General features: G+C 35.4%; 1 protein-coding gene across 1 annotated transcript; it reads left to right on the top strand.

The window, feature by feature from the left end:
• The first annotated feature begins 756 nt into the window (after positions 1-756).
• Positions 757-10287, top strand: LOC123527868 (uncharacterized). The gene is made up of 5 exons (XM_045307562.2): positions 757-828; positions 3776-4379; positions 5105-5263; positions 5520-5871; positions 6802-10287. Exons 2-5 carry the CDS (start codon positions 3837-3839, stop codon positions 9489-9491), a joined length of 3744 nt encoding a protein of 1247 aa, XP_045163497.2. The 5' UTR covers positions 757-828; positions 3776-3836; the 3' UTR covers positions 9492-10287.
• Positions 10288-11791: the final 1504 nt, after the last annotated feature.

Here is an 11791-nt window from a genome sequence, read left to right as displayed (position 1 = left end):
TGGGTTTAACGTCGCACCGACACAATTATAGGTCATGTGGCGACTTTCCAGCTTTGATGGTGGAGGAAAAACCCAGGTGCCCCTCCGTGCATTATTTCATGACGAGCGGGCACCTGTATGAAGCACCTACATCCCGTAAGGTAGCTGGATGGCTTCCTCACATGAAGAATTCAACACCCCGAGTGAGGCTCAAATCCACATCGATGGCCACGTAGGCCCCTTGGTTATAATGGAATGTAATACGCTTTGTATTAAATCGAAGTTACAAAACAGGCCCTCATTTCTACAGTTTTAGTCTCAGTTAAGATTGATCATGAAATTTTATTTATGTTTGAATTAATGACTATCCTGTATTAATGTTAAGATTCTAATGGAATTTAATCTTGAACTTCTAGTCAAAGTTGCCATCAATGTTTCAAACCCAAACTCAGCTGAGACCGAAAACTGTTTTGTGAATATGGGGATACACCATGATACAGTATTTATTAAGACATTACGAAAGACCGGTGGTGACATCACCGTTTAGTGGAATGAATTGATGTACTGAAAACGTCCGGGAGGGATTTTGACCGGTCGTTTAATATAAAATCGCTGAAAACAAGTGATCGCAAGTACCTGTCGACTGTAATAAAAATGAGAAATCGGACATGGGTATACCTGTAGTGATACGTGTGTCACCTTCGGGCTTCCGGAGTACTTTATCAAGATTAGAACGATAAAACCACCACTTTACACGGACCAGATAACATATACATATATAAAACCTGTGAAGTACGGTCATACCTCGTAAAGCAGTGTTTTTTTCTGCTGTAACCTGACGGAAAATGGGTAACCATACCTTTATCACAATGTATAAAATTGAATTTTGTATGTAGAAATTTAGAAAATAATTTACTTTATAGGCTTATTATTTCAAAGGATACAGTTCTCGATAAAATTGTTACTGTTTGAGCATGTGGCGCTTTTGGTATGTAATAAATTACATATTCTATGCTCTACTGCACGTGAATCATGTTTGTCGCTGATGCTAGAATAACGTGTGGTTGAATCCACTTCTTAATCCTTTTGTTTCACCATATTTCAGTACTTTCATTAGTTCTCTAAATAATACAACTACGTTTCTTTGGAAAGTCGCCATATAGCATATAATTGTGTCGGAGCGACGTTAAACCCAACAAAATAAATGAATACATAACAAGTAATGCACGGTTTAGAATTTGGATATGGAAATGTATTCCTGATATCGCTTTTAGCGTGTTCACTGTTACCATTTTATCTCATTTATAATAAAGAAGGGACATTTGACATTGTTCTTTTACTATTACCGTGGTCGTTGTAGGCGAAGTTTACTGTATACAAATTGCAGTCATGTGCTAGTATTCAATAAAAAATAACTTTACTTGAAAATTGGAGTCCTATTTCTCAGACAATAATATCATAAAAAGATTTGCTCCTGAGTGTCTCTGGACAAACTGGTTCTTCTTAGGAAAGACGGCATCACGTGTATAGGTGCTACACATCGAGCACATAACCAAACCAGAGTGTCAGATAGCCGGACAGGCCTGTTTCTAATGTATTTCTCTATTTCTCTGTCTTTCTTTTCACATGACTTTCTTTCACTCTGTCCCGTTGGTTATATTTCTATGTGTCTATACTAAAAGAAGATGAATAGCGACCTGTGCGGCAGTCCTTGTATGTATAGTGCCTTTGAACGTGTTTATAATGACAAATGCGCTCTAATATGAATCTGGCATGATCTATACTATAATTACCCGATACACAACAACTTTACATGACAAACTTAAAACTACTTATAAGACACTGTTATCATTGAATGATGTATGCGACTGATTCATCGAGTTTCAAGGAGCATCGTATCATCACTGTAATCAGTTAATCAAAAACTTGTAATCATGTGTATCTGTAATGTAAATATACTAATATAACAGATAATAGGTAGAATTATTAACTAGCTATGATTTTTGGTTGGGCTGGGCTTCACTCCGACACAAGTTAGAATATACGGTTACTTTCCAATCTTAAATGGTGCTGAAAGGCCCTAGGTGCTTCTTTCGATTTATGTTTCCAGACATTCGTGGGTACCTGGGTAGAACTATTGAGCTGTGGTAAATCAGCTCAGATTGGTTTCTTTACATGAAAGAATGTTACAACGCTTGCTCGTTTTGAAACCCAAACGAATCTAAATCATCTGCCATAACCACTCGTAGAATATAAGGTTAGGGCCCACTCTCATAAATGTTCAGGGTCATAAAACGAAACCAAATTAATAATAGTAATAATAATAATAATAATAATGAAAAATTAAGATCGACTAATTTCTGAGTTTAATTACTCAGTTTAAAACCAATAAAGTCAAGTCAAATCAGAACATTTGGTTCTTTCATACCATCTGCCGGAACTACACTTTTGTTTGTCTCGCAAGATTTGTAAGACTGTAAATGCTGATAAAATATGTCATATATTATCATTTTTATATAAAAAGGTAACAGATGAAACATTTAACCCCTTCTAACCTAGAGCCATATAGTTGGTTGGTTGGATTTAACGTCGCACCGACACATGATAGGTCATATGGCGCCTTTCCAGCCTTAATGGTGGAGGAAGAACCCCAGGTGCCCCTCCGTGCATTATTTCATCACGAGCGGGCACCTGGGTAGAACCACCGACCTTCTGTAAGCCGGCTGGATGGCTTCCTCACATTAAGAATTCTAAGCCCCGAGTGAGGTTCGAACCCACATCGATGAGGGGCAAGCGATTTGAAGTCAGCGACCTTAACCACTCGGCCACGGAGACCCCATATAAAAACAACGCTAAAATAAGATACATATTGTTGTGTTTTATAAAAAACACTTGTTATTTAATACCTGGTGTAATTTGAAAGAAAACTACATGATCGTTAAACTTTCTAAAAGGTTAAAAATGCAGAATTTTGAACAAGGAAAAACTTGAAATCAATGAGGTCATATCACGATCTAAGGTGTAGATACAAATAGACCGCACCACATTCTACTTAAAAAACTATGGTCAATCTTAATTATCTTTATTACACAAATAAAACCAAAACATTTCATAAGTGTAACACACTAATTAGACAAACCTTGTCAGTATTTTCTGGTGTGCACATGTTTCCTTTGTTTAAAATTAGCTAAAATACTCAGTCAACGTCAAAATTAAAACAACAACTTTATTATGATCTCAACTAGAATATCACCTAAGACTATGATCACTATTCACCTGTTGGTCTATCCTATTATTTGTTACAGATCTGATATCATTACCGTTTATAAATCTTGCTAATATACATTTGAACCGAACTATGAGAATCAAACATAGTGCATTTGCGACCATCATGGAATCTGACCGGTCTGCGCTTTCGAAGCCTATTGCAATTAGAGAAACTGTTAGCGAAAAGCATGGATCCTGACCAGACTGCGTGGATGCTGGTCGCAAATGTACTATGCTGAATTTCTCATTGTTCAGCTCATTTTGATAACCTCGGCAATAGATCATTATGCATTGAACAATATTGACTAAGTCACTGGTCATTCTTTATCATTATTTGACGTCAAATTTACCTTTAAATGAATGATAGAAAGTAAAATACAAAAAACAAACCTACGACACATGATGCCGGCTAGAAAAACAATAGAAGATGACGTTTGATTTCAGTCTGTTGGTGACAGGTTAACATATGATTTGTTTATACAATAGAAATTGTTGTAGGCTACATAATTAGTACCTTTTCATCTTCCAGATATCGACAATTGGCTTCAAGATTTTGGGCAAGCAATAAATAAGGTATATGATTCACAGTGATGGCTGGATGTAACTCAAAGTTTGAAGATCAAAGATTTCAAAATTGGATAAAAGCTTCATACGCAGGTAATGTAGCCAAGGAGGGACTTGAAGATATTGTCTTTAACATTATTCTCAAGTTTCACCAAAATATCCTTGCGGGTATTTTGACGGAACAGCAAGTTAGAAATGACACTACGTGTTCTGAATGTTTAACGGAAAACATTTTACCTTGTCCGACGAGAAATATATGTGTCAACCAATCTGGAATTTGTTCCTTTCACAATAATGAACGTAAAAAGTATAGGATTTGTCCAAACGGAATATGTGACAAGCTCAGAGAGGAAATTAAGAAAAGTCATAAATATCGAAATCCGTCTTGGAAGAATACACGTGCAGAAGAATGGTGTGTAAATTCATGGGAAATAGGAAAATGTTACTTGCCACGTGAAGGTTATCTGGCTGTGACGAAAGTTACAGAAATGGACTTAAATGGTCTACTTAATGTGATGATAAATCATCAAGCATTCGATGTCATTGTTGACCAAAATATTTGCATTGTGGTAGGTATATCTATTACCTAAATATTTGAATGCATAATAAGAAGATAAAGTTGAAGATCAAAGTTAACTTAAACAACAGCTGTAATTGTTGCTTTCAATCAGACATATATGATCAACTTCTAGGATTTCCTTAAATGATAACATATTTGTACTGAATCCTATCAGAAGTATTTCGTATATCGTTATTACATTTAGTCGATATCTTGATTTTGTTTAGTTAACATCAAAGACAGGTTAGAACCTAAGATCACAAGACACAATGTCCGTGTTTGTGTCAAAGACTAAAGCCGTGATGTATGGCAATAAGAGCATATTGTTCACTGCTCCCAAGCTTTGGAACTCTTTTCCTGTCAAGATGAGGGAAGCTGACACGATGAGTGCTTTCAAAAGCCTGCTAAAATCCAACTCTTTTTTTTGTTCAATATTCGCAAACTGACCGATACATCTTTTTTGATATTAAAGTGTAGAATAGTATTTTATCCTAAAGTCACTAAAGTTGTTTTAATATGTTTGTATGTTTGCCTTTTTAATTCTTTCTATATTCTATATTCATATTCATGTTTTGTTAATGTGAAAATCCAGTTTTGTTTCTGCTGAATTTGTAATTATTTGTATTTTTGGAATGTACTCCGTATAACACTGGGGAACGTGTACATATGCATGAAAATAATGATGTATAAATATAGAAGAATATTTCATATTATGCACTTTTATGTACTTCACAGGCTAAGGAATTGGGAAAACAACTCAGACATTCGTCAGATCTTTATGTTGATAACAAGACTTTAAATGGCTATCTCAACGCCTTAATTACACTACTTACATCTTCTGGTCAAATGAAAAATGATAAAAAGGCAGCTGAAGCGGTTAAAACGATACAAAAGGTAAGGCCATCATTTAAGACGATGTGCGTTAATGTTTACTTGAAAAAACTCATACATTCTAAAAAGATAAAAAAATTATTTGCATACTAATGCAAACAACAGATTTGTAAATACTCTATTATCTGATTGTGACAAAAGAAGAATCAGCAATATTTCTAGTTTTACCTGTGCCTGTATATTTATTGTTATTACTTGCTTTGGAAAACAAAGCTTTAAACTCGTAACATGTTATTAATAATCAGGTACACAATTTCAGCTGCAAAAGGAACAATCTTCAATTTCAACCAAAGACATGGCGCAGGTTTTTCAGAAACTTCTGGATGAAAAGGCACGTTCTTCTTTGCAATATATCGATCAAGCAAGTAAGAAGTGTATTCAGAATATGAGAGATGCCCTAAGAGAGATTAAAACTTCACTAGCATCCAGTATGAAAGATTCAACAAAGACAGCAGCTGGAAATAGGAAAAGAATGACGGAACATTCATGTTGTTCAAAGACCATTAAAAGGGCAAATGTGTCATCAGAGGCGATCAACCTCCACTCCTTCGAGCTCAGCTCACCAGCTTTTAAACTGCCGACGGTAGACGGGTACGGGGAAATGAGGAAAAGTATGAGATATTAAATTTCATAATAGTGGCACAAAATTAAGCATGTAATGCCTCAGTTTTGTACCTTTCATATGAGTAGTTTTATCGCAACTGAAACTTTGTGTAATGGCATACCGATTAAATCATTCGATTTCGTTTTCAATACTAGTATATTAAAAGTTTATAGTTATATCTCACTTAGAAGAATGATGTGATTGCTTAGCTAAAGTCGTTCAGTTGGTTGGCCAGTAATCGGTTTCCGATTATTACCAGTAAAACGTGCCCACGGTTCTAAATCTCCATAGGACAATAGTTTAAGGAATAATTGGAAAACGGTAAATACACATTTGATGCGGTCACTCGAGCACTTTTGGACCTATTTCTGCCAAGTCAAACGGCATAGCTGTTTTCCAGCAAAAATGACCGTTATTACTTTCGAGAAAACTAGGTCTGAGTCAAAATGGCTACGAATTTATTAAGAATTTCAATAAATGACTGTATATTATTGAAAAAAGGCTACAACTATTACGTTAATACTTCACACCAATACTAAATGTGATCATTATGCACGAGTTAATTAGGTCAACGGATATGGCGACCAAGAAGCTGACACTGGTTTTCTGTTAATAACTCGCTTTCTTTTAGTAGATTAAATCCTATCAATATTTCAACTAGTCCAAAGTTCAAGGTCACAATGTAAAAACTAATATTTAGTGGTTAGTAGTTGAACACTATAATTGCGGGATCAGTAGGTCGATGATAATCAACCATTTTTTACTGTTTATATATAGAATACATATTATAATTATGGCCTGCTTTAGAATCATTGAAACTGTAATAAATAGACGAAACAGAGAACGGATTAATATACACTTCCATATGATTTTGAAGTAGGAGACTCCTGAGGTTTACCACTTAATAGAGTTTTAAATACAAAAATTAATATTTCAGAGTTAATGGAAGATCTGATTATATTCAACAGCAATCGAAATAGCACTCTCCCAATTTCACCATTGATTGAAAAATTTGACGTCAATATTGTGGACTTCTACGTCCTACCAGAATTGTATTCTGTTGAAGTTGAGAAATCTAAACTTGGCGGAAGTGAAATTAAATACCCTATTGAGTCGCTGGAAAATGTGTTCAGAAAACAAAACTCAAATTGCAAGGAAATATATCTTACTGCTGACGCTGGGCTTGGAAAAACAGCTTTTTGTAAATATCTTGCAGTTTTGTGGTGTCATGCACATCGAGGAAGTGACCATCATCATGGGAACATTCCTGATACGGAAATATGCTTTATGAAGTATTTTGAGTTTCTGTTCCTCATCTCCTTACGTGAATCACGTGATGACTGTGATATAGACAATATGATCTTAAGACTTATCGTCCCACATCTCTCCCATTCGTCTATTTTCTCAATAGAATTTCTGCAAGAAATTCTGCATCGTGAAAACTGTCTTTTAATCCTGGATGGTTTAGATGAATGGACACACCCTAGGAATAGCAATTGTCAAATAAAACCTAAATGCGTCCCACATAGAAAAGCCCGTCAAAGATGTACAATACTTACGACTTCAAGGCCATGGAAGTTCACTATGTTAGATATAAACAAGAGTCAAATACACCATCAAATACAAATGGTTGGACTCAGTCAAGCAGGTAAAGCAGTTCTAAAACAAAGGGCAGTTTTGAGAGTCAATACCGACGGTCATGATTGCCACAGGGGTGATGTTATTGGATTCAACACGGAAAGCTTTTCAAGTGAAATCGATGACCTTGAAAACGTTCCCATGCTTTTGATGTATCTCATTTGCTTATGGTGTGAGGGAAAGCCCCTTGCACGGTCCAAATGTGAGTTATTTAGTAACATACTTGATCTTAAGCTGCAACGTAATAAACGAAGAATAGAGATTTTACAGTTATCAGAACTTGTAAAAAGGGTAGACTCTAGCAAAGTTGAAGTCCCACATTGCTTCGCTTCACTAAGCTATTGCAAACAGTACATTGGTGTTCTTATTCCTCTAGGACAGTTGGCATTTGATACACTATTCAACGAAAAGAGAGAAAGAACGATCGTCTTTGAAAGTTCAGAAGTTGAAGAAGTTTTATGCCCGGAATACTTTAAATTCGGTCTCTCTACAGGTATATTGACTCAAACAGAAATCACTGGGTATTTACTAAGCCAAAAATCAAGTGTTTCCTTCACACATAAAACGTTTCAAGAATTTTTTGCCGCACTGTATATGGCAGTTGTTCCAAAGCAGTCTGAGATAATAGCCAAAATTGTATCCGTTTGTACATCTATTCAAAGAATTCTTGAAATGTCAGACGTGCTCATTTTCCTTAGCGGAATGAGTACGCAGATGCCGGAACAAATTTCACAAAATCTTACTAAGGCTGTCGCTGAAGATGACATAACACGCAAATATAGACGCACCGAATCATTTTGGGACTATTCTACCGTAGAAGAACCTCTCAAAAGTTTTCAAGATATGCAAATTGCTTGTTTCAAGGAACATGCACAAAATATGGACAAGGAACTCAAACTATGCTTGCAAGATTTTATAGTAGACAGTAGCTGCCAAGAAGAAAAGTATCTGTCTACACTGAAAAGTTTAGCTATTTTCAATAACCGAGATATAAAATCTCTGAATATTGAGCTAGAAGGCATTCCTAGTTTGCATGAAATAATGACATCATTCGAATTTTGTAATGCTCGTGAACTCGAACACCTGTACCTAAGAGGAGATTGTTCTGAAACGGACATATGCCATTTGCTATCAGGATCAGTGAAAACACTCAGAAGTGTCGCCCTTTTATCGCGACATTGGCAGGTGAACCATTTTGAGGGTGAATTTAGCGTATGGTCACACGAACTTTGTAACAATTTACGTAGAATGAATAGATTAGAAGCTATCCACTTGAACTGTTTCATACTTGGACACCAACATATGGAAGAATTACTTGGCTATTTAAGTAAATGTAAGAATATGAAGGAGGTAATACTCGGAAACGTCCCTTGTGCGGATCACTTAGACCAGTGTAGCGGCTTCGAACTAGACTTGTCCAAACATTCGGATCTCAGGACATTACGATTACATAATATACCTCTGTCACAGTTAAAAATAAACGTGACATGGTTAGAACAAGTTAGTATTGGACGGCTGCCCTGCAGGCAATGTAATGTTTTGTCAACGTATCTCGGATATCTTCCGAAAGCTACCAAACTAGAAAGGTTTCGTTGTAGTTTTCTAGAATCGTCTCTAGATGTTGACGAAATACTACGAGTTATACCACAACTTGTTCATTTGAAAGACCTCCGACTTCATTGTATCGATGTCGGTGGTAGAACATTGACATTGTCAGAGAAAATGACCGACATTCAATGTGTTCATCTGTCTGAAGTGACAATGTCAAGCTCAGGATTTCACGTGTTGGTTAAGAGCCTTATGGGGTACAGTCAGTCGGTACTTGTGGTGCTGGTTAACTGTGCTATAGGCTCTGATCATGAGTACGCAATGATTAAGAAATCGATACGACTGAATGAAAAACTCTTGGTTACATTTGATGGACGGAATCATTGGAAAAATGAGGAATATTCTTTCAGAACGGTCGGGTTCAGCATCGGACGAGCATAAGTTTGACCACGCTTGTCTGTGGCATGATTGATATTGATTAATCAAGTGTTTCATACTATCATATTACTGCTTTGCTTGGAATGATAGGAACACTGATGCAGAGGCTTAAATACATCGTCTGTTATTGAAGAACATGATAATTGATTTCAAATCAATTATACACTAAAGGACATCCTGACTGAAGCAAAACTTTAATGATATGCGTCTTGTTCATTATTAATCACTTTCGTCGTTAGTGACATTCACTTAAACGCCGCACGCATTCCAGCGCAATCGGATTTCTATTTCTTCAAAACATTTATTGAAAAAATTATCATACATAAATGAAAAGTAAAAGAAAAGTCGAACAAGAGACTTTCTTATTCTAAAAAGATTTAACTATCAAAAGACTCTACATGTACTCAATTTTATGAAATAGATATTTAATTTTACTTTAGAATATGTTCCTGTGATTTAGAAATTAAATGAAGTCAGTGCAGAAATGTAAAAATTAAACATAAAACATGCCATGTGGATAAGATATACTTCTGAACTTCATATGCATCATACGAAATTCTTACCAGAGACTAAATAATGCTCTCTGAAGAAAAGATGATTAGAAATGCATCCGTTCATTGATTTGCAAAGGATGAAACAAGTATGCTAGCAAATCGTCAGTTTATTTCCATATTAAATTGTACTGTGTAAAAATCTTAATCGATTGTGTATATCATCTCATAAATAATTTATTACTCGCAATCAATGCAACTTTAACATATATTGTATATGTACGGAATGGATAGCCAGTGACCTTAAAGGAAATAAAATTTGTTATTATCACTGTCTTGCGTTTGCCTTTCTTCCAGTCTACCCTCTTAAGCTTGTCATTTACTATTGAACTAGTTTCTCTCCTAAATCTCTATGATACGTAATATATTTGTCGAAACATTTAAGGAAATTGGTTATGTATACCGTTAAGTTTTTAATGTCTGCCATCCGATGATTTTTGTCTCCCGTCTCCACACGACGTTTGATTCTCTCCGGTATAATCCTTTTTTTTTTTATCAATTTTCTTATCATAATGTTCATGGGCATAACATATCGAACACGTTTGATATCGAGCAATAGCGTCCAAGTCGCAGTACTAACCGGTAGTCAAACTGTGGAACCTATGCCATGTTCAATAGAAAGGCACGCTAGTCAAGACTAGTTCCCTTAAGTTATAGTCCATTAATCACCTGTAGTGTAGTGAAATTGATAAATCTATGTCAAGTTCCATAGAAAAGCACGCCTGTCCAGGCTAGTTCCCTCTAGTAATGGCCCTTTAATCACCGGTAGTCAAATTGTTGAATCTATGCCATGTTCAATAGAATGGCACACTAGTCCAGACTAGTTTCCTTTGGTATTGGCCCTTTTATCATCGGTAGTCAAACTATTGAAATGACCGTCTCAATGTATAGAGTATTAAAAGTGAAGACAAAATTGCGTTTATAATTGCCCTTTGATTGAGTTACTTCTTCTATAAAGAACTTGCTTCATTTCTTCTATTAAACTTTAACGAAATTTTACATATCCATGTTAAAGTAGGATGATTGTTAAGACGGATAGTCCTCCAGCCTGACGATTATTTATATAGATGCTCCACTCATATTCATGTTCCAGCTGGAGGATTGTGTATTAAGGTATAATAGTACTAAACAAGTAATTAAGCAGGACTTCCGGGAAGAAAATTTCCTCCTTATTTCCAGTTAAACTGACTTTTTCATGTTTCATTTAAGCCATTTCCTATTTTTATTTCATTGCGGACCTTTACTTAACATTTTGATACTGTATGTTACATAACAACAACTTTTGCAAAAACTGAAATTTGTCAAGATATAGGTATAACTGGGTTATTTTGACCAAATATTGATTGAAAATGAATATTTCAATTCTATTGGGTGAGAGGAAATTGCTAAAATAAAAACAAATCACATTTTTACTGTTTTGGGTATGTATTTTTTCACAAAATGCATATTCAGAGTCTAAATATTACCAATTCATAGCTACCAGGGTCGAGAGTTTCTATAATTAACAGTGCTTATTTGCCATTGCTTGCAAATATGAGTTCAAAATAGAAGTGTAGGGCTACAAAAAAGCTCCAGCTAAGAGAACTATTTAAATGTTATGTTGCAACAATTATTCTTGAGGAAAGTTGCTGCAGTGGCTCGCGTTACTGAATATGCCATAAGACCTTGTAAAGTTATTTCATCAAATTGAAACCTGATATTTTTGATGCAATCCTATCACTTCATAAATAAAAATTGACACTATTATGGAAA

The sequence above is a fragment of the Mercenaria mercenaria genome, chromosome 14 (assembly GCF_021730395.1).
Source record: "Mercenaria mercenaria strain notata chromosome 14, MADL_Memer_1, whole genome shotgun sequence".
NCBI classification, from domain to species: Eukaryota; Metazoa; Mollusca; class Bivalvia; order Venerida; family Veneridae; genus Mercenaria; species Mercenaria mercenaria.
Note: the sequence above shows the minus strand (reverse complement) of the source record. Positions and strands in the feature narration are given on the sequence as shown.

Bases quoted from the DNA above. Each gene is read 5' to 3' on its own strand.
- LOC123527868 (XM_045307562.2), top strand. From the start codon at position 3,837: ATGGCTGGATGTAACTCAAAGTTTGAAGATCAAAGATTTCAAAATTGG. The intron at 4,380-5,104 runs GTAGGTATATCT...TGTACTTCACAG, and splicing joins ACCAAAATATTTGCATTGTG to GCTAAGGAATTGGGAAAACA. The intron at 5,872-6,801 runs GTATGAGATATT...TTAATATTTCAG, and splicing joins GTACGGGGAAATGAGGAAAA to AGTTAATGGAAGATCTGATT.